Source organism: Nomascus leucogenys, chromosome 16 (assembly GCF_006542625.1).
Source record: "Nomascus leucogenys isolate Asia chromosome 16, Asia_NLE_v1, whole genome shotgun sequence".
NCBI lineage: Eukaryota > Metazoa > Chordata > Mammalia > Primates > Hylobatidae > Nomascus > Nomascus leucogenys.
The window spans coordinates 92,676,734-92,700,021 of NC_044396.1; the positions used below are offsets into that span (position 1 = coordinate 92,676,734).

Here is a 23,288-nt window from a genome sequence, read left to right on the forward strand (position 1 = left end):
GTTTAAGGCTGCACAACGTTCCACTGCATGACTATCATCATAAAATAGACAATGGTAGTGAAGGGTGTGGGCTGTGGCACCAGGTGGCCTGGGTTCAAATCAGGATCCAGTCCTTACAAGCTGTGTGACCTGGGCCTCAATTTCTTCATCTCTAAAATGGAACAGTAATTGTAACCAACACATAGGATTGTTAGGAGGATGAAATGAGTTAATATTTGTAAAGTACTAAGTTGGTGCCAAGTGAGAGTTAAAATAAATAGTTCTTTTATTGTTGGACATTAGGGACATTTTCAAAATCCTTTATAAATAGGTTGTAGATGAACATCTTTGTATACAAATCTTTGACTAAGTCCCTGATTATTTCCCTGGGACAGATTTCTTTTCTTTTTCTTTTAGAGATTGGCGGGGAGTCTCACTATGTTATCCAGGCTGGTCTTAAACTCCTGTGCTCAAGTGATCTTCCTGTCTCTGGAGCAGATTTCTAAGAAAGGAATTACTAAGTCAAAGAGTTTGAACATTTGAAAAATCTTGGTATAAGTTTCCAAACTGCTCAAGGCCATCTTGATTTTCATCTATGTCAGTAATATGTGATAGCATTTCTCACTGTACCTAGCACCACTGTATTATCGTTTTAAAACTCTCAACCAATTCATAAAGAAAATACCGTATAATATATTGTTGTAATTTGTTCTTCTCCTCCTCCCCTTCCCCAAATAGTTGACCATTTCTGTTTCTTATCATGAGATGCTAAGTTCCATGATGACAGAGTCTATGAAGCTGTCTGCCTCACCACTGCATCTCTGTTACCTGCTAGAACACCGGACAAACAGGTGGAGGAAATGAATGCCCTGTGCATTTTTCTAGTAAACTGATTGTCCATGCCCCTTTGGACAAGGCATATAACCTCTCTAGGCCCAGTTCCTCACCTGTAAAAAAGGCAGAATAATACCTACCTCAGTCAGTCATTATCAGAATTAAAGAAGTGCCTGGAAAAAAAAAAAAAAAAAAAAGAAGTGCCTGGCAGCATTGTGCACATAGATGTGTAGTAAATATTTGCTGAAGGAATGCTTCAATTAATATCCAAGGCACAAGAGATATGTTATAGACGAGGAACTTGACTTAGAGAGATTTAGTTGCTTGGGGTAACACAGCTCTTAAACAGTGGAGGTGGGCTTCAATCAGTCAACAGATAATAAGTACCTTCTAAAGGCAGGAAATATTTACTGTTTTACTTAAACAAAAAATGCAACTCATTTATATTTTTGCCTATAGAGTATGGTATTGTTTCATGTGTTTACATGAATTAATCTATTTTTATTTCCATATAAATTTCATGAAATGACTTTCTTGAATTCATAATTCCCTAATGTGGTATTTTCCTAAAGACAGGATTTTAATTTTAAAATGAGAAAGGCTTATCCATATAAAATCTACTTGTGTTCTGTGAATGAAATAAATACTCGACCTTTTTCTTTTCATACAGCATACACGGACCTCCTGAATGAAAGATGAGTGCCTATTGGGAACTGAAGAGCAACACAGCCAAAGACGGCCAATCAGAAAGAATAGATTCTCAGCCAGGTGCAGTGGCTCATGCCTGTAATCCCAGCACTGTGGGAGGCTGAGGTGGGTGGATCACCTGAGGTCAGGAGTTCAAGACCAGCCTGGCCAACATGGTGAAACCCCATCTCTACTAAAAATACAAAAATTAGCCGGGCATGGTGGCAGGCACCTGTAGTCCCATCTACTCGGGAGGCTGAGGCAGGAGAATCGCTTGAATCCGGGAGGCGGAGGTTGCAGTGTGCCGAGATCGCGCCCTTGCACTCCAGCCTGGCGGACAAGAGTAAGACTTCGTCTCAAAACAAACAAGCCAAAAAAACAGTCTGGCTTAGCTACAGTCTCTACTCTCATGTGGGTATGGCGCTAGAAAACTTCAAATTTAAGGTTTATAGCTCAGTCTTTTCTCCTTTCACTATACTGTATTGCTTTCAAATCTGGAATCTGGTATGAGGGAAAAAAATAGGAGAGCTGTGGCCTTGCTGCGTAGCAGATGCAGGGACAGCAGCCTGGCTTCAGACAGACAGCCTCTTGCCACCGCTCTTTAGTTCCCCGTCTCGGCATTCATCTTTCATTCAGACTGACTGGATCTGCTATGTGAGGGAAAAATGCTCACATATTTCTTTCTCAAAACACGAAGTAGGCTTTATATAGATAGGGCTTTCTCATTTAAAATTAAAATCCTGTTTTAAGCATAGTATCACATCAGAAAATTATTGTGCATGCAGTAATAAAAAAAAAGCAAGTTGCAAAGCTACTCTATTTTTAAGCAATGCCCAAGAGGAAAGAAAGCTCTTTCAACCAACTGAGGTTCTAACTAAGGTTGCCAGCAATCTCTGGCACTCACTTTGTAAGACAGCTTTCAGAGTATATTTGCAGACACAGAACTATTTCAGAAAGGGCAGTATCTGACCTGGGAACAAGAGAAGGGAGTGTGGGGCCAGGAGTGGTGACTCACGCCTGTAATCCCAACATTTTGTGAAGCCATGGTGGGAGAATTGCTTGAACCCAGGAGTTTGAGACCAGCATGGACAACAAAGTGAGACCCTATCTCTATATAAAAAAAAAAATAACAAAATTAGCCAGGCTTGGTGGCATATGCCTGTAGTCGCAGCTACTCTGGAAAGAGGCTGAGGCAGGAGGATGACTTGAGCCCAGGAGGTTAGGGATGCAGTGAACTAGTATTGTGCCACTGCACTCCAGGCAGGGCCACAGAGTGAGACTTTGTCTCAATTAAAAAAAAAAAAAAAAAAAAAAGGAGAGCTAGGTATAGTACAGAGTATCTGCTGTGGGGCCATGTGACCTTGGGCAAGAGCATCCGGGCTGCTATCATAAAACACATTCTGTGCAGGGTTGTTGAGATAATGCAGAGATCCAGAGGAGGGACTCCTGACCCACTGAAGTACTCAAAAAGTAAGAGATGTGACTAGCAGTAGCAACCATAAAAAATGATGTGATGATGTGATCTCTGAAAACAGATGTCAGAAAACATCTGTTTTGATCTGAAATTTGGGTAATACTACTGACAAAGCAAGTTAATTTTTCAAATAAGAACAGAACGTATCTAATAGGGTGCACAGCTGACCTTACTGAAGTAAATGGCAGGACCAGAGCAGTAGGCCTGGGTGGGTCTGGGAATGAACCAGTTTGATGAAAACAGAAGGTAAGCATCTTTTTCTTTTTTTTTTCTTTTTGAGATGGGAGTCTCGCTCTGTCGCCCAGGCTGGAGTGCAGTGGCGCGATCTCGGCTCACTGCAAGCTCCGCCTCCCGGGTTCACGCCATTCTCCTGCCTCAGCCTCCTGAGTAGCTGGGACTACAGGCACCTGCCACTACACCCAGCTAATTTTTTGTATTTTTTAGTAGAGACGGGGTTTCACCGTGTTAGCCAGGATGGTCTCAATCTCCTCACCTCGTGATCCGCCCGCCTCGGCCTCCCAAAGTGCTGGGATTACAGGCGTGAGCCACTGCGCCCGGCCTGGTAAGCATCTTTAGACATTTTTATAGCAATTTGAAAGAGTAATTTTTGGGCTGTCAAAAATGTCTGGCTTTTATTTTTATGTCTTTTTCTAGTCCATGATTTTGAAATTTTATTTTACAAGAGTATTGGTCTGCAACGGTTTAGAAAGATACAAACTGGCCCTTCCACGCAGTCTGAGAAGCCTGTATTGGAAGGTTCCTTGGCCTAAGAGGACAGAAAGACTTCTGACACACAGCTTCAACAACGACCTGATTAACCTAAAAGTAGGTGCGGCGTCCTGGCCTGGTGGCTGCAAGGACACAGACCAATAGCTCTGGGCCTAGCTCATGACAAAGGCCAAGACACAGAAACAAGCTTGTAAACAGCAGACACCATGGCAACCAACAGTAATTTTTACACATACACAGCATAAAAAGGACCACAACGAGATCTAATTACCATTGTTAGAGTCTCTTCACCAAATGAAGGACCATAAAGCACGTGTGTGCATACCCAGAGACCTAGCTGCCACCATCACCACTCGACAGTGTCACGAAAACTTCTACATCCAACACACACTACCTTCCAACTGATAGATGGTCAGGGTGGTCCTCACACTACACCTGCACCAGGCGTTATTCCCAGTGCACCAAGCTTCCCATGCAGCTGTCTAAAAATCTGAATCTCCAGCGCAGAACACCTCCTCTGGGCTCTATGCCCTATATCCAGCTGCCTCCTCTGCATTCCCATTTGCATATCCCAAATGTCCAAACCTGGCATCATCATGTTTCCCTGACATGGACTCCTCATTCTGAATTTTATTTCGTTTGGTAGCACAATGTTATTTTTGGTGACACTAATGCTATGATTCCTGTCCTGGATTCTTCCTTCCTCTTAACCTCCTATACCAATTCACCAAATCTTGTCCCTTTTAAGTCTGTCTTCTCTGTTCCTTCCCACTTTGCCTCTTCCAGCTTAGACCCTGCTGTCATTTATTTGAATGACCACTCGACTTCCTATTGGATCTCTGCATTTCCTATCCTGCCCTCTGAGCCATCAGTCAGCAAGCAAGGCTAAGGTGGTTTTTTTTTTTTTTTTTTTTTTGAGACAGAGTCTCACTCTGTCACCCAGGCTGGAGTATAGTGGAACAATCTCAGCTCACTGCAACCTCCGCCTCTTGGGGTCAAGCAATTCTTCTGCTGCAGCCTCCTGAGTAGCTGGGATTACAGGAGAGAGCCACCACGCCTGGCTAATTTTTGTATTTTTAGTAGCAATGGGGTTTGGCCATGTTGGTCTTGAACTCCTGACCTCAGATGATCCATCCGCCTCAGCCTCCCAAAGTACTGGGATTACAGGCATAAGCCACGGTGCCCGGCACTAAGGTGATCTTTCTGAGATGCCATTTGCTTCAAATCTTGAAAAGCATTGCCAGGCCTAAGATCAGAGAGTAACCTTGGGACCACGTCTCAAAAATCAACTGGGGTGCTTGTTATCACTCTAGGTCCTTGGCCTCTCCAGATCCACTGCAGTTCTCTAGTCCTGGGGAAGTGAACTTTAAAAGGTCCCCTGTGACTTTTATGTATATTAAATTTTAATTTATTCATTTGTAAAATAATTATAATATCTACTTCCCCAGGGTTCATGCATTACTTGTTTTTATTTTTCATTTAGATGAAAAACAGTGACACCAATGCTATGATTCCTGTCCTGGATTCTTCCTTCCTCTTGACCTCTAACATTTAGATGCTTAACACTGTATGGTGGTACATTCATTCGTTTAATAAATACTGGTTGAGCCTTACTACTGCTGAACAAACGGTACTATGGGAGCTGGGGGAGAGTGCTGAATAAATAAAGTTCCCATCTTTGTAATGCTTACACTTTAGTGGAGGAGACAGGAAAACAAGTGAGACATTGTCATACAGTGAGAAACATTAGAAGAAAAATGAAGCAGGATAAAGACAGTTAAGTCACAGTTGCTGCCCTTAAGGAACTTATGGAACTTAAGGAACTTATGTTTTATTAGAGAAAGAGGGTGAGAGTGAGCATGTGTGAGAGTGCAGGGGGTTGGGAGAGAGAACGCAGTAGTGCACATCATCATAAAGTAAGTTCATTCAAGCTTCACGCTTGGCACTCAGTAAGGTTCTCTGGCACCTTGTGGGTAGAGGCCAGGGATGTTGCTAAGAACTACTATTCATAGGACAGTCTCCTACAACAAAGAATTATCCAGCCCCAAAGGTCAACAATGCCCAGGCTGAGAAACCCTGGTGTAGGGAATGTATCGTCCTTGAGATGACACAAAAATAATCTTTAAAGACAAAAAGGTGTTCCTCAGGCAGATTCCCTGAGCATTTCAGGCAGACACAGCAGCATGAGAAAAGGCATGAGTTAAAAAACACTCACTTACAAAAAGAAAAAAATAAACTCATTGAAGAGAAAAAACAAACACTCATTCTATGTGATACTCTTATCACATAGGCTTGGCACTGTGGACTGAATGGGGAATAGGAATGACATGGTCCATGGTCTCTGCACTCATGGGGTGCTCAGTCTAGTAAGGAAAACAAGCAAAGTGAAAAATACAATACCATCTTACAGGCATTAAGAAAGGTATTTGTTCCAGCCTGGCCAACATGAAACTCTACCAAAAATACAAAAATTAGCTGGGCATGGTGGTGCATGACTGTAGTCCCAGCTACTTGGGAGGCTGAGGTGGGAGGACAGATTGAGCCCAGGAGGTCAAGCCTGGAGTGAGCCATGCCTGTGCCACTGCACTCTACCCTGGGTGACAGTGTGAGACCCTGTTTCAGGGAGAAAAAAAAAAAAGGAAAAGTACTTGAGTGGGAAATTGCCTCGATGCCATTATGGCCTCCAAGTTTAGCACCAGGCAAGCTATCTCAGAGGTTACCCAACAGACAGGTTTAGGACCAAATGAAGATGCTCCAATTACATGGTTATTAAGTTAAAAAAAACAAAACAAAACAAAACAAAAACACCACATAGTGAGAAGTATTTTCCATTTCCCCACGAACATGCTCTGTTTTGCTCACATCTAGCTACAGGAAGTTCTTAGAATACAGTGTGTGTGTGTGTGTGTGTGTGTGTGTGTGTGTGTGTGTGTGTGTGTTTAAACGAGTCTTGCTCTGTTGCCCAGGCTGGAGTGCAGTGGCATGATCTTGGCTTACTGCAACCTCCGCCTCCTGGGTTCAAACGGTTCTCCTGCCTCACCCTCCCAAGTAGCCGGGATTATAGGCATGCCAATTTTGTATTTTCAGTACAGATGGGGTTTCACCATGCTGGCCAGGCCGGTCTCGAACTCCTGACCTCAGATGATCCACCTGCCTCAGCCTCCCAAAGTGCTGGGGTTACAGGCGTGAGCCACTGTGCCCAGACAGAAGTCTTTTTTTCTTTTGTCTATCATTCATATATATTTCTGTTCCTTTGTATGTCTTGTAAATTTTTGTTGGAGATTAGACATTTTAGATAATATGTTGTAGGAATTCTGGGTACTTGATCCTCCTCCTCCCTTTAGGGCTTATTATTTGCCTTTTTTTTTTTTTTTTTTTTTTTTGCCACAGGGTCTTGCTAAGCCCAGTCTAGTCTCAAACTCCTAGACTCAAGCGATCTCCCTGCCTCACCCTGCTGAGTAGCTGAGATTACAGTCACTGTGCCTGGCTGGAATACAGCCTTTTGACCCCATGTCATTACCCACACTCTTCGCTCTTCCTGGAATGTATTTCCTGAGCCTGTCTGCCCTAAAAATTCCAATTTCTCCTTTAAGCCTTGGCTCAAATGCTATCTATATGCTGCCTCCCCCAAGTCCCCCTAGTGACACACAGGGTCCTCTTCTGCTCTTCCTGATGTTCTTCTTTGTCAGAGCAACATCACAGCAGTACCACAACATTTGGTAGCAAATCCTTTGTCCAAATGCAGTCATACATGGGACTGAAATACAAGAACTCTAGTTTGGAGAATTTATAACATCTACTTTTAAAAACACAAATCAATGCTGTCTGGTAAAAGAGGCTATCTGGACAAAAAATAGGTTTAAAATGTAGGACTAGAGAACACTAGGTATGTTCTTAGAATAGATATAATATCCAAATTAACATTTTTTTTCCTTTTTTTCCTGACAGAGTCTGACTCTGTCACCCAGGCTGGAGTGCAGTGGTACAATCTCGGCTCACTGCAACCACCACCTCCTGGGTTCAAGCAATTCTCATGCCTCAACCTCCTGAATAGCTGGGACTGCAGGTGTGTGCCACCATGCCTGGCTAATTTTTGTTTTTTTGAGACGGACTTTCGCTCTGTCACCCAGGTTGGAGTGTAGTGTGCCATCATGGCTCACTGCAACCTCCGTCTCCTGGGTTCAAGTAATTCTTCTGCCTCAGCCTCCTGAGTAGCTGGGATTACAGGCATGCATCACCACACCTGGCTAATTTTTGTATTTTCAGTAGAGATGGGGTTTTGCCATGTTGGCCAGGCTGGTCTCGAACTTCTGACCTCAAGTGATCAGCCCGCCTCAGCCTCTCGAAGTGCTGGGATTACAGGCATGAGCCACTGCACCTGCCTAATTTTTGTATTTTTTTTTTTTTTTTTTTTTAGTAGAGACGGGGTTTCACCATGTGGGCTAGGCTGGTCTCGAACTCCTGGCCTCAAGGGATCTGCCCACCTTGGTCTCCCAAAGCGCTGGGATGGATTACAGGTGTGATCCACCATGCCAGGCCAAAAATAATTTTCTTTTTCCATCTGCCTTACAATCTCAAGATTTGCTTTAGTTCAGAAGGAAAGTTTTATCCTATGCTTTCAAAATTCTAAATTAGTTAAATTTAACACAAAGTTAGTGTGAGTGAATGTTTAATGACGCAAAGCATGAGAGACCAGGTTAAGTTACTGGCTCAAAATTATGAATCGTGGCTTCTTTCAGCCATAATACGATTGAGGCAACTACAGGAAGATTGAAATAGCTATTCTGAGTTCAAGGAGAGTGGGGAATGGGTTCTCACAGTCCTTAGTTCTGAGGGTGAGGGCACAGAACTGCTTGGCAGCAGGGACCATAAGTCTAAAAGGACCTTTGTGTTAAGTAACATACAGAGATTGCTCTGTCCCACCACTTCCTCTCTGTCCCCAAGGGACTTCTGAAGTGGTTTTCAATAAGGGTTGCCTGAAGGAAGACATTTCCCATGCATATGTCCAGACACATCTGGGAGGAGGTTCACATCAGTCATAAATGCCAGGAAGGCAAATCTTAGCTGTCTTGTTATACAGCCTGCAGTAGCAAGATGCAATAGTTTATATGTAAGCTGACATGGAAGCAGGAGTTGTTTCTGGGTAAAAAATGTGGTAATGCAAAAACCAAACAAATGCTAATATTTCTGAGCCCATAATGACACTACTAAAATTTTAGAGAAATTTATTCCTAAAAGATAATTAAAAAAGCAAATAACCCATTATTGCAAGTTTTTTTTTTTTTTTTTCCTTAAGAGACAGAGTCTTGCTCTGTGGCCCAGGGTCTCTCTAAGTCTCTATTTCCTGTTCTGTTAAAATGAAGATAATGAATGGACAGGTCCACATTCCTCTATCCTCATTTCCAAAACCTAAAAAATGCTGAAAATGTTAAGTGTGCTTTTTTATGTTTGAAACAAACTAATATGGTAGTAAAACCTGAACAGATGAAGCATCTTATAATCTTCATTTAACTGTTAATGTGATTATTTGCATTCTGCTGTAGAAACACTAGTGGTTTTAACTCTGGGATGCTATTAGAGTCTTAAATAATGTATAATGTTCAGCATACTACAATAACTTTTTAGTATTTAAAAAATACTGAATTCTGAAACACACATGGCCCTTAAGGGTTTTGGATACAGGATTTTGGATCTATTAGAGGGCAGTGGCACAATCATAGCTTACCATAATCTAGAACTCCTGGACTCAGTCTTAGCCTCTCAAGTATTTGGGACTACAGGTGTGAGCCACAATGCCTGGCTAATTTTTTTTTTTTGTAGAGACAGGGTCTTGCTGTGTTGCCCAGGCTGGTCTTGAACTCCTGGGCTCAAGTGATCCTCCCACCTTGGCCTCCCAAAGCACTGGGATTTTGGGCATTAACCACCACATCCAGCCACATTATTTCAAGTAGGTTTTTTTTTTTTTTTTTTTTTTTTTTGTTTTTGAGATGGAGTTTCACTCATCGCCCAGGCTGGAATGCAATGGCATGATCTTGGCTCACTGCAACCTCCACCTCCTGGGTTCAAGCGATTCTCCTGCCTCAGCCTCCCAAGTAGCTGGGATTACAGGCATGCGCCCGGCTACTTTTTGTATTTTTAGTAGAGACAGGGTTTCACTGTGTTGGCCAGGCTGGTCTCGAACTCCTGACTTCAGGTGATCTGCTTACCTCAGCCTCCCAAATAGGCCACCATGCCGGGCCTATTCCAAGTTTTAAGAAGTAGTTGTAAAACTAACTCTCCTGCTTTGAAAGATAACATTTTGCAATAATTTGCAATATAGTAGACTCTAACGGGGCTTAAAAAGTCAAAGAAGCCTTTCAGAAACACAATTACCAGAAATCTTTCCTCTTTTTCCAGCCAGCGCTGATCTTCTTCCATTTCCTGTTGCTGTCGGATTAGCCGCTCTTCCATCAGATGAGTTGGCAACACTTGCCCAATCCCTCGCAGGTCCAGTGCTGTAGAGTCCTGGAAGAAGGGTTGAAAACAGCACGTTCAGTCTCGTAAGTCTATTCCTATGCTCTTACATTGTTTTATGTGTCTTTCAAGAAAAGATAAGCAAAACAGCAAGTATGGTGGAAACAGGATCTCTCATACTGTGCTTGTGGGAGTAACTTTTCTGTAGGGGGCAATTTAATGTGCATCAAGCATCTTTAAAAAGTATGCAATCCTTTAGCTCATAGGTTCACTTGTAGGGGTCTATTTTAAAGAAATAACACAAGGTATGTGCAAAGAATACATTGTTACTTATAATAAGAAAGTAGAAACAACTAGAAGTAATAGAAGGCTGAAATATGATACATATTACAAAGTATTAAATATTAAATAAAAGAACATAAATAGCAGACAACTATAGATGCTCTTTCATTCAAATAAGTAATTTTTTGTCTTTTTAATGAGATGGGGTCTTGCTATGTTGCCCAGGCTGGCCTCAAACTCCTAGGCTCAAGTTATCTTCCCACCTCAGCCTCTTGAGTAGATGCAACTATGGGTTGTGTTACTGTACCTAGGTCAAATAAATTTTTAAACTATAGGAGTAGTTCTTGGTTTTATCAGGAAAATTTAGTAAAAATTAACATGGTCCAAAGAACTGAATGCTCTGTCTTCCTGTTTCTTCGTTGGCCTCATGTATATGCTGACTATATTCCACTTAGGGCTTTGCCTTTCAAATAAATGGACTAAAGATTTTAGTATTTCTCCCTGGGTTCTTTCAGTTAAAGTTCATTAAACCTGAAAGCATTTGAGTAGATGGGGTATCCTGATCTTTGAATCAAGTCATTAAAATCTGGCCGGGCATGGTGGCTCAAGCCTGCAATCCCAGCACTTTGGGAGGCTGAGGTGGATGGATCACTTGAAGTCAGGAGTTCGAGACCAGCCTGGCCAACGTGGTGAAACTCTGTCTCTATTAAAAAATACAACAATTAACTGGGCGTGGTGGCTGGCGCTTGTAATCCAAGCTGCTCGGGAGGCTGAGGCAGGAGAATTGCTTGAACCTGGGAGGCGGAGGTTGCAGTAAGCCGAGATCATGCCACTGCACTCCAGCCTGGGAGACAGAGTGTGACTCTGTCTCAAAAAAAAAAAAAAAAAAGTCATTAAAATAAATAAATCTTAGAATTTAGAAATAAAAGGTACTTAGGCCATGCTTTATTACTTTTTTTTTTTTTTTGAGACAGGCTCTTGCTCTGTTGCCCAGGCTGGAGTGCAGTGGCACGATCTCACCTCACTGTAGTCTCGACTTCCTAGGCTCAAATGATCCTCTCACCCCAGCATCCCGAGTAGCTGGGACTACAGGCACATACCACCATACATGACTAATTTTCTATTTTTTGTAGAGACAGGATCTTGCTATGTTGCCCAGGCTGGTTTCAAACTCTGGGGCTCAAGCAATCCTCCTACTTCAGCCTCCCAGAAGTGCTGGGATTACAAGTGTAAGGCACCATGCCCAGCTTTGCCATGCTTTATAAGTTCACAAACTGAAGCCCAAGACACCCGATTTACCTCCACATTGGGCTGCCACATTGCTATCTCCTGAGGTCTATGATTCCATGAATCTGTTTGGTCCAAAAGAGATGCCTGACCTGGATAGATGCTGCCAGCCATGGCTGTGATTCCATGTGAACCAGGGTAGCCAGAAACCTGTGAATGAGTAAGGAGGCAAGGTAATGTTCAACTATAACATCTGCACAGTTCTGCTTCACACACAAAGGAAACTAAAATTACAGAGAATATTGTGGTAGGCAGCATTATGGCCCGCTAAAGATACCCATGTTCTAATCCCTTGAACATGTGAATATGTTTCCTTACATGGCAAAAGAGACTTTGCAGATGTGGTTATAATTCAAGGACCTTGGGATGGGAGGGTATCTGGGATATCTGAGCGAGTCCAGTGTAATTACAAGGGTCCTTAAAAGTGCAAGAGGGAAGCATAAGAGGAGGGAGGGACATGGGACCACTGAAGAAGGGTCAGAGAGAGTTAGTACTGCTGGCTCTGGGCCAGGCACGGTGGCTCAAGCCTGTAATCCCAGCACTTTGGGAGGCCGAGGAGGGTGGATCACAAGGTCAGGAGTAGCCTGTAGTCCCAGCTAATTGGGAGGCTGAGGCAGGAGAATGAACCCGGGAGGCGGAGCTTGCAGTGAGCCGAGATCGCGCCACTGCACTCCAGCCTGGGTGACAGAGAGAGACTCCGTCTCAAAAAAAAAAAAAAAAAAAAAAACAAAAACTTCTGGCTTTAGAACATGGAGTAAGGGGACCATGGGCCAAGGCATGTAGGTGGCCTGTAGAAGCTGATAAGGCAAGGAAATGGAGTCTCAGCTAAAGTCTCATGAAAGGACATTTGTTATGGCTGCATTAGAGAGCTAGTGCAAATATATACTAGAAAATAAGAAATTGTTTCTTTGGAATTTCACATTTACTAAAATAATGAGGGCAGCCCATCCTTGGATGCAAAAGCAACAGGAAGCCACAAAAATGGCTGTGCCATACTTTGCTCTAGAAATCCCCTTTCCTGCCCAACCAACCACTATCCCCCAATAAGAATAACAACAACAAAAACACACACAAAAAAACTCCCAAATGTTTGTCCTCTAATGACCTGGGAGCTGATGGTAGGATAAGTCGTACCTTTAAGTTCTAACAATGATGACTAAGGCAGAGAGAAGACATTCAGTTGGACATAGAGAAAAATTTCAAGGCAGAGGGAAAATAAGATGGGTTTTTTTTGTTTTGTTTTGTTTTTGAGATGGAGTCTCGCTCTGTCCCCCAGGCTGGAGTGCAATGGCGGGATCTCCGCTCACTGCAAGCTCCGCCCCCTGGGTTCACGCCATTTTCCTGCCTCAGCCTCCCAAGTAGCTGGGACTACAGGCACCCGCCACCACGCCCTGCTAATAATTTTTTGTATATTTAGTAGAGACGGGGTTTCACCGTGTTAGCCAGGATGGTCTTGATCTCCTGACCTCGTGATCCACCTGCCTCGGCCTCCCAAAGTGCTAGGATTACAGGCTTGAGCCACCGTGCCCGGCCTAAAATGGGTTTCTTTATATGGTTCCTTCTCTCAATCAAGAGAAAGACAGAGAACAGAATCAGTATTGGTTTCCACACCTCATTAGGCTAGTGTTGTATGGTGGGTGTTGTCAGTTAATTTTTTAGTGAGATAAAGCAGAGCCAAAACTGTATTTCCAAATATCAACACATCCTTCAACAAAGGTTTTGTGCATTTATTAGGTCTCTAGGCATTAATTTATACCAAAATTCCATATGGACAATATGAAATTAATGAATTTTCAAGTAAGACATACAGTTAGTTCTCACAGTTTATTTGAATGAAAATATCTTAATAATAAAAACTGCTACTAAATGCAAAATGCTGTATCAAGATTTCTGGTGAAAAGGGATATATTATTGCCAGAAAACATTTAGGAATTTTCACAACAAGGAGGTTTAAAATGGTCTAAGGCAGTTTTCTACATAATAGTAACCATGTAGAAGGATCACTTTATGCTAAAAATGAAGTAACATCAGGAAATGTCTCATAGTTGGTCTCATTTACAAGAGAGGAAAATTTGGGCTTGGGAAAGGTTAATCATACATCAGTTCAATGAAAAAAATCAATGTTTTACTTAATTCTCTATTTACTCATTTTTACACACTGTTCTAAGCCCTTAGAGACAAGTCCCCACTCTCAGGGGCTTCCACTGCACTGGTGACAGACAGCCACTAACAAACACATACTAGAGTTTCAAATCTTGACAGTGCCACAGACCAGGCCTGCTGGGACACAAAGAGAACTGTCTCTCTGCTAACAGCTTGTCTCATTAAGCAGGTGCTGCATGTTTCCTCAAAACAATGCTGGTATTCAATTCCCACTCAGGGCCAGTTCACTTTCCATACCAGCCAGGCACAGACTCGGGCTGTTACCCTGGAGCCCATCTGCTTGTCTGCCAGAGCTCAGGGTATCTCAGCAATCATAGAGGTGGGATTTCATTCTGTAGGCCACCTGCGTACTTCCCATTGCTCTGACCCTTGTGCTGGGTCAGGGTTTTGGCTTCTTCACTTATGGAATTGGTAGTAATCCAAACTGACAAAGGGCCCTGTGAGCTCCTTCCATGAGAAAAAAGGGTACTTTATTTGTCTTCATATTCCCAGTCCCTAGAATAGTGCCAGGCAGAGTAGATGAACATTCAGTGCAACCCTGCTGAGTGAACAGACAGGTGCCCTCGAAAACTCAAATGATTCACTCCTGACTCTGCCAGGCAAGTGGCCATCTCAGAACAGTGTCTTCCAAAACATAGGTCTGAGTCATCTGCCTCAGAATCCACTGAGGCTGCTTGTTAACAATAAGCTATTCTTGGGCTCCAGAATTAGACATTAGAATCTGGAGGCTAGATAAAGAGGCTAAAATTTGCTGTTCTAAACTACCACTGACATATCTTTTCCAATAGGAAAGTGCTTACATTCTCCCTTATTACTGACAGTTAAGTACCAATAGTTAAGATTTTTTGCCCATTTTGACCCAAGAGGCCTTAATTTAAACCATGCTTTCAAAAACTCTGTGAAGGAAGTAGGAAAGGTTAAGTACTGACACCCTCAATAGGACTCTGACTTCTACAGACATTACGAGTAAAAAAAGATAAGCCCTAAAAAGCACACTCTATATGATCTATTTATATAAAATTCTAGAACAGGCAGAAATCTCTGATACTAGAAGTGAGAAGAATGGTTGCTCCTGGGGCAGGAGGTGCCTCATGGGAAGGGGCACAAAAGAACTGCCAGGGTCACAGACACGCTCTATATCCTGAAGTGAGGATGGGATGCACTGGGGTATGCATCTGGCGGAACAAAGACCTGTGCATTGTAAGGTGTACCCCAGCAAAAGTTAGTAACTTTTTCTCAAAAACAAATGAATTGTTTACTTTGTGTCAGGTCCTTTTCTTTGAAGGATAATTTTTTCTAATTTGCACAGGATATCTGTTTATAAATCTAACACTTTTCACACTTGTCCATATGGTATTTCATCTGGGTTCTGTTAATTTTGAATTTTATTCTTGCCTTCCATAAAAACTGTCCAGTTCAGTACTCCCTCTGCAGAGTGTGCGCCCACTGGCTTCACCTTGCCCTTTACCATAGCAAGTGGATGAAAACACGCCTAAGAATGGCAGCAGGCCCTGGTCCTGCCCACTTGAAGATGGAGTGAAAAACAAATGCCTTCTGTGTGGGGTGTCAAGACAACATCACTCAATGATTAGGGTAACCACTTTCTCAGCTTTCTATCAGCCAAATCATACTCATAAGTACATAAATAAAAATATGCACAATGTACCGCTCTACCCCAAAAGTGCTAAATAATCAAATAACACAGTTTATATCTGTAATGACTGGCATACCTGGTAATGATTGGTTTGTACCATGTGCTGTGGGCTGGGATAAAATCCTTCGCTGGACCTCGGACTAGGATAACCCGGTCTGCTGGGCTGTAAAATCAACAGAGCGTCATATGAATGAACCTTTTGATTTTGACAAGCCTGTACTTTATGAATAGAAAAAGACATTTTCCTAATAGAGCTTACTTGAAAAGAATGATAAAAAGATGCTAAGACATTTCAATATGGAAAGAACAGTCTTTTTAACAAATGATGCTGTGGAAACTGGATAGCTCATGTGAAAAACTGAAGTCTGACCTCTTCCTCCCACACACACAAAAATTAACTCAAAATGAATTACAGGTCTAAATGTAAAAGTTAAAAACTCTAAGATTCTTAGAAGAAAACTTAAGAGTAAATCTTGAGCAGGGCATGGTAGCTCACGCCTGTAATCCCAGCACTTTGGGAGGCTGAGGTGGGCGGATCGTTTGAGGCCAGGAGTTGAAAACAAATCAGGCCAGTCTGTTGAGAATGTAAAATGGTGTAGTCACTATGGAAGACAGTATGGCTATTCCTTAAAAACGAAATAGAGAATTAGTATATGATCCAGCAATTCTACTTTCAGGTATATGTAACAGAGACATGAAAATATATATCCACACAAAAACATGTACATCAGCTACTCAGGAGGCTGAAGTGAGAGGGTCGCTTGAGCCGAGAAATTAGAGGTTAGCCTAGGCAACATAGCAAGGCTGTATCTTTGAAAAAAACAAATTAAGTAAACACAGACATGTACATGAATGTTCTTAACAGCATTATTCACAATAGATAAAAAGGGGGAACAGTCCATGTCCGTCAACTGATATAAATGGATAAACAAAATGCAGTATACCTATAAAGGGATATTATTTGTAACTAAAGGGAATAAAGTACTGACACACGCTACAACATGGATGAACTTTTGAAACATTCTAAGTAAAAAAAGCCAGTCACAAAGAACATATGATTTCTTTAATGAAATATCTAGAATAGGAAAGATTAATATAGATAGCAAGTACATAAGTGGTTGCCAAGGGGTTGGAAGGAGGAGGAGATCGGGGATGACTGCTAATGGGTGCAGAATTTCATTTTGGGGGTGATAAAAATGTTCTAGGCTGGCCGCTATGGCTCACGCCTGTAATCCCAGCACTTTGGGAGGCCGAGGTGGATCACTTGAGCCCAGGAGTTTGAGACCAGCCTGGGCAACACAGTGAGACGCTGTCTCTACTAAAAACAAAACAAAAGTCCTAAAACTGGTTGTGGCGATGGTTGCACAACTCTGAATATACTAAAAAACATTGAATTGTACAATTTATTTATTTGAGTCTCACTCTGACGTATAGGCTGGAGTGCAGTGTATAATCCCGGCTCACTGCAACCACTGCCTCCCGGGTTTGAGCGATTCTCGTGCCTCAGCCTCTGAAGTTGCTGGGATTACAGGCATGCAGCACCTCACCAGGCTAATTTTTGTATTTACAGTAGAGACGGGGTTTTGCCATGTTGGCCAGGCTGGTCTTGAACTCCTGGCCTTAAGTGATCTGCCTGCCTCAGCCTCCCACAGTGCTGGGATTACAGGAGTGAACCACTGTGCCCAGCTGAACTGCACACTTTCTTTTTTTTTTTTTTTTTTTTTTAGTATTCACACTTTATTGTAAACTGCAGGGAAGAATGATTGCTGAAATATAAAATTTGGATTTAATTTTTTCAGGTACTGAGAAAAACTAAAATTACAAAATAAAGAGCATTTTTAGATTTTAATCTGAAGAAAACAAGAACTCCCCAAATCAATGCTTTATTTAAAGAAAACATACCTGCAGAAGTAAAAGAGTCTTAAGAAAAACATAAATAATATAAAATAAAACAATAACAATTACCAATGCAGACTATATAAATCACTTGTTAGTATTTTTTTTTTCTGAAAAATTGAAGTGGCATAGAATTCTTACTTTACTTAAAGATGCTTGATTCTTATGTCAGCTATTTTTCTCTTGTACTCTTTCCTAGCTCTGCTGGTCATAAAAGAATAGCCGATTGCTACTGAAACAACCCTAATCATGCCACCAAGAGTAAGAACAAACAGGAAAGAATAAAAAAAAATTCTGACATAAAATTATAAATTAGATAACATTATAGACCTTTTTCATAGATAATTCAAAGGACTTTTTATGAGGACTCCTAATCAATGTGCCTTACAAATAATATTATGATACAGTGATATATTGTTACTATGATTCTACTTTTACAAAATAGAAAACTAGAATTTAGAAAAACAATAATCTACCATGAAGGCTTAGAACATCTGACTTTTAAAGTCTATTTTTACTTCTTTTTTTTTTTATTATTATAATTTAGGTTTTAGGGTACATGTGCACAATGAACTGCACACTTTCAATGGATAAATTGTATGGTATGTAAATTGTATCTTAATAAAGCTATTAAAGTATCATTAATAACAAAATGGGATACTGAATATTCTGAGCCTGAGGGACCCAAATGCTCTCTGTCCAGTAGTCTAGGACCTGGAGAGAAGGCACTTGTGTTCTATTGTTTGACTACTTCCTGGTTGTGTGACTGTGGTCAAGTGATGAAACTGACTGGCTTCTAGTTCCTCATCCATAAGATGGGGTCAGGTGAGCTAGAGGATCTCTAAAGTCACTTCCAGGTCTTAAATTCTCATTTTGTTTGTGGGATAAATGAATTCAAAGTTCATAGTGAAAGAACAATTTAGTCTGAAACAGAAGTCTGAAAGAAGTCAATAAAGTCTTTTAAAACTTGGGGGATTTAACAAGGTGGAAACCCACTACTGTCTAGCCAAATTAAGTCCAGAATAAAAGGAAATAGATTTAAGTCCCAACAAGCTTAGGAAAGAAAATGCCTTAGTGCCTGTCTCTCTCTCCCACAGTGCTGGGTGAACACGTGCTTTGCTCTAGTTAGGTCCAGAGTATGTTTTGGTCTCTAAAATCAGTCTCATTTCCCCCTCAGTTTTGCTTATACTGTCCCCTCTGCCTGGAATGTCTTCTCTCTCCATCTGTAGTATACTTCTGATCCTTTCAGTCTTAGATGTTACTTCTTTCACGCAACAGCTCTGGATTTTGCCAGCCTAACATAAACATATGTCCTCTGCTCTCCTAAGGAGGCCTTTTTCAAACCCTACCTTGGGTTGCAGGTACTTTTGCACTTGCTCTAGCCCTGCTACTATGAGCTGTTAAGTTCCTGAGGGCGAAAAATCCTTCCTTTTGGCTTAGCCCTGTCACACTGTTTCAAACAGTGTTCCAGATAGAGTCTACTCTAAACTTAACTAAATAACAACATGAATTTCCCCAAAGACATCCCAAACAGGAAAAGGGCATAAAGAGAGCATTCCAGGCTTTTTCTCTACTGTGTGTGCTAGGGTGGCAATTTCCAAAGTGTGTTCTACAAAGCGGTTGTGCTGAATTAAAAGCGGTTACAAACAAGAGTTCGGCTACCTTTGTACTTGTTTTAATAATGGTTGCAGGGGAAAGGGTTTCCTGAATCAAATGCTCTTGGAGTCCAAGAAGGGAAGGAGGCAGAGCCGGGGACTGGAACAATAAACACAGCTGACAGTTGCACAGTGATGCACTCTTGATAAATTCAGGCAAAAAAAAAAAAAGTTGCAATTTACTGTGTATTCTGTGTGTACTGAACTACCTACTTTACATACAATTTGATAATTCTGATCACCACATTGCTATGAAGCAATATTATAACCCCTATTTTAGAGTCTCAGATAAATTGGGCAACTTAAATAGGGGCATATAGGTGGTAACGGTGGAACTGCGTGACTCCAAAATCTACTGTGCCATGATGCTATTCTATGACAAGCATACTTCTGACTCACCAAATAAAAAGGAACATACAAAACAAATAGATCAGAGAATGGCAAAACCAATGTAAAATATCTCACAGTGATGCAAAGACTTAACTGGGTAGCAAATGATAACACAAGGTTCCATTTCAAAATAAAAATAAAAGGTAAATAGTTGAGAATGTTTTATGATAGACAAAATATTTGTGCAAAGGAGCCCACAAAATCAAATGTTGCTAACAACCAACAGCCATGGACAGTGCAAATGTATTGCTAAAACAGCTCTAGTTCTGTTCTCTACAAATCAGAGGTTAGCATGGTGGTCAAGAGGGCAGGCTTTGAGCTAGACTGTCAGTGCTCACAGTTAGGGTGCTTCAGCTCTCTGTGTCTCCCTATTGTCAATGACAAAAGGAGTACAATAACCAGTAGCTACCTCCTGGAGCTGCCGTGAAGATTAAATATGTTAATATATGTCAAGATCTTTGAAAATGGCTTTCATATGAGTCCAAAAGTGTCAACTGCTGGTAAGTACTATGAGTTAGCAAGGTCATGACACTTCCTCCTCCAAGACAGAAACTTGGATTTTAATGAAGCAAAATATGGAACAGGGAAGTTTTGCTGAAATTCTCCCAAGTGAGGAAGGAGAGAAAGGAAGACACTGGTATTCTAAACCAGAGGTCCTCAACTGGATGGCACTGTTCCTTCAGAAGCATTTAGGGTACAGTCAGCCCTCCATATCCAAAGGCCCAGCATCCATGGATTCAACCAATTGCAGATTGAAAACGTACAGGAAAAAAACAAAAACAACAATAAAAAATAATACAAACAAAAAGATAAGTATAATAACTATGTAAGCTGGGTGCAGTGGCTCAGGTCTGTACTTTGGGAGGCTGACGCAGGCAGATTGCTTTGAGCTCAGGAGTTTGAGACCAGCCTAGGCAACATGGTGAAAAAAATATGAAAATTAGCTGGGCAATGGTGGCTTGCACCTGTAGTCCCAGCTACTCAGGAGGCAGAGGCTGGAGAATCACTTAAGCCCAGGAAGCGGAGGTTGCAGTGACCTGAGATCATACCACTGCACTTCAGCCTGGGCAACAGAGCGAGAACTTGTCTCAAAAAAAAAAAAAAAAAAAATCTGTATCTATATCTAAATATCTCAAGATACTTTAAAGTATACTGAAAGATGGGCTGGGCGTGATGGCTCAAGCCTGTAATCCCAGCAGGGAGGCCATGGTGGGCAGATCACCTGAGGTCAGGAGTTTGAGACCAGCCTGGTCAACATGGTGAAACCCTGTCTTTACTAAAAATACAAAAAAATTAGCCAGGCGTGGTGGCACACTCCTGTAATCCCAGCTACTTGGGAGGCTGAGGCGTGAGAATAGCTTGAACCCGGGAGGTAGACATTGTGGTGAGCCGAGATCGCACCATGGCACTCCAGCCTGGGCAATAGAGTGAGACTCTGTCTCAAAAAACAGAATGAGCCAACAACAACAACAAAAATAAGTATACTGGAAGAGGTATGTAAGTTATATGCAATACTGTGCTATTTTATATAAGGAATTTATGCATCTGTGGATTTTAATCTCCATCCCTTGCAGATATCAAGGGAGAACCGTATTAGTGAGGGTGCTTTCCATGATCACACAATTGGCATTAAGGTAGAGGTCAGCAGGTGAGATTTCTGGCAATGAGAGGGACAGGCCTGAATAACAGGATTTGTTTCATATCCCGCAGGACTTCTTTTTTTTGTTTTGAGACAGTCACGCTCTGTCACCTAGGCTGGAGTGCAGTGGCACGACCTCGGCTCACTGCAACCTCTGCCTCCCGAGTTTGAGTGATTCTCATGCCTCAGACTCCCAAGTAGCTGGGATTACAGGCATGCGCAATCACACCCAGCTAATTTTTGTATTTTTATTTTTTGAGAAGGAGTCTTGTTCTGTCGCCCAGGCTAGAGTGCAGTGGCGTGATCTCAGCTCGCTGCAACCTCTGCCTCCTGAGTTTAAGCGATTCTCGTGCCTCAGCCTCCCGAATAGCTGGGATTATAGGTGCGTACCACCACGCCTGGCTAATTTTTGTATTTTTAGTAGAGACAGGGTTTCGCCATGTTGCCCAGGCTGGACTCGAACTACTGGCCTCAAGTGATCAGCTCATCTTGGCTGCCCAAAGTGCTGGGGTTACAGGCGTGAGCCACCATGCCCGGCCCCCGCAGGACTTTCTGCTGTTTCTCTCAACTTTATGTAAGTAAAACAACAGCAACAATAAAATCCCTGTCGCTTGAACACAGAATGAATTCTGCTTTATATATTTTGTATAGTTTGTATAGATATTTTGTATAGTTTATGAGGCACTGAACTTTCCAGAACAGCAACTACCGTGTATACTGATGGGCAATTTTATTTTGTTTCATTTAAACTTTACCAAGATTTCCTTACCATTCTAGAAAATGACATCACCAAGCTCAATGAAATTCCTATCAGTTATAGCTGTGGGGGTCTGCTTTGTCACTGCTGTATTCATGGTGAGTCCACAAACAGGTGTAAGGATCTGGCTATGCCACCATGTCTCCCAATGTCATCAGACCTGAGTGCTTTATACATGCATGCATAATGTTATAAAAAATGACTTTCCTTTTATTTCTCCTGTATAGTTAGGTCTCCAAACACTAGTATTCCTCCATTGATATTTTGAAATTGGTACGTCATTCTATTACCTATGTATTTTATTTCAGGATTAGTAAATGGGACATTATAAAATCATTTTTTTAATATACATGCTGTGCTGGGTTTGATTAGGGTTGAAGAACAATGTTCTGAGGCAGTTACTCTCAAACATTTCATCATTTTCAGGACCTCTTTAAAGCCTTAAAAGTTACTGAGGACTCTAAGAGTTTCTGTTTCTTTGGAATATAACTACCAACACCCATACTGTTAGAAATTAAAACAGATACTAAAAAGTATTTATTAATTCACTTAAGAATAAGCTCATCACATACTAAAAAAAAAACACCTACTTTTTCAAAACCAAACAAACCAAACTGAGAAGAAGGACACATGTACATCTACATTTATGTAAATTCGCTTTAATGTTAGGCTTAACAGAAGGCAGCAGGTTCTCATATCTGTTTCTGCAGTCTTACGATGTTCTGTTTTGTTGCAATATATGAGGGGAAAAAAATAACTCATACAGCTGTACAACTGGAAAATGGAGGAGTATTTCGGTAGATTTTGGGCACAACTGTGGTATTGTTTTTTGATTCGACACCAAAATGCAAGTGGTAGCTTCTTAAAGGTGAGTTGCAATGTGGAATTTACAATGGTATCATCTGTTATATTAAAATCCATAGAATTAAGGGGGGGGAAAAAGGGAAAAAAAATCCATTACTTTATCTTGTACTTTCAATGGAACTTCTACTCATGTGTGATTTTTAACATCCTGTGTAGGTCATTTGGAAGATACTGATTTACTGAGCTATACAGATCCTCCCAATGTTAACACATTTCAGTAAACCACATATATTTTTAAAATATCATGTTAATATCATCCTGAGCTTACTGTAACAGTCTAAGAATTTAGAAAGCTGTCAAGATCACGGTGATAAGTTTTTCAAAATTCTAATTTTTGCTTGAAAACTCAAATTTTATCACTGGTAACAAATAGTTGCTTTCTTCAAAGTCATAGCCTCACTTCTTTCTCTTTTGAGAAAATGTCTACCAAATATGCAACTCTGAACAGTATGTCTGCCAGCTGTTCTTTCAAGTAAAGCTGGTCTTCCATAAAAAAAAGTGTTTAGTCCAGCTTGCAACTCAACTGTATAGTGCTTTCCTCAAGA

At 41.4% G+C, this 23,288-nt stretch overlaps 1 protein-coding gene across 7 annotated transcripts in view; it reads right to left on the reverse strand.

Annotated features, from left to right (window-relative positions):
* PTK2 (protein tyrosine kinase 2) overlaps positions 1-23,288 on the reverse strand; it is a 289,297-nt gene that overhangs the window by 32,897 nt on the left and 233,112 nt on the right. For all 7 annotated transcript variants that reach the window (XM_030795169.1, XM_030795171.1, XM_030795168.1 and 4 more), the window contains 3 exons: positions 15,619-15,705; positions 11,738-11,875; positions 10,076-10,207 (listed from right to left, as the gene is read on the reverse strand). In XM_030795169.1, the coding sequence (XP_030651029.1) occupies positions 10,076-10,207; positions 11,738-11,875; positions 15,619-15,705 (357 nt within the window). The remainder of the gene's footprint in view (positions 1-10,075; positions 10,208-11,737; positions 11,876-15,618; positions 15,706-23,288) is intronic.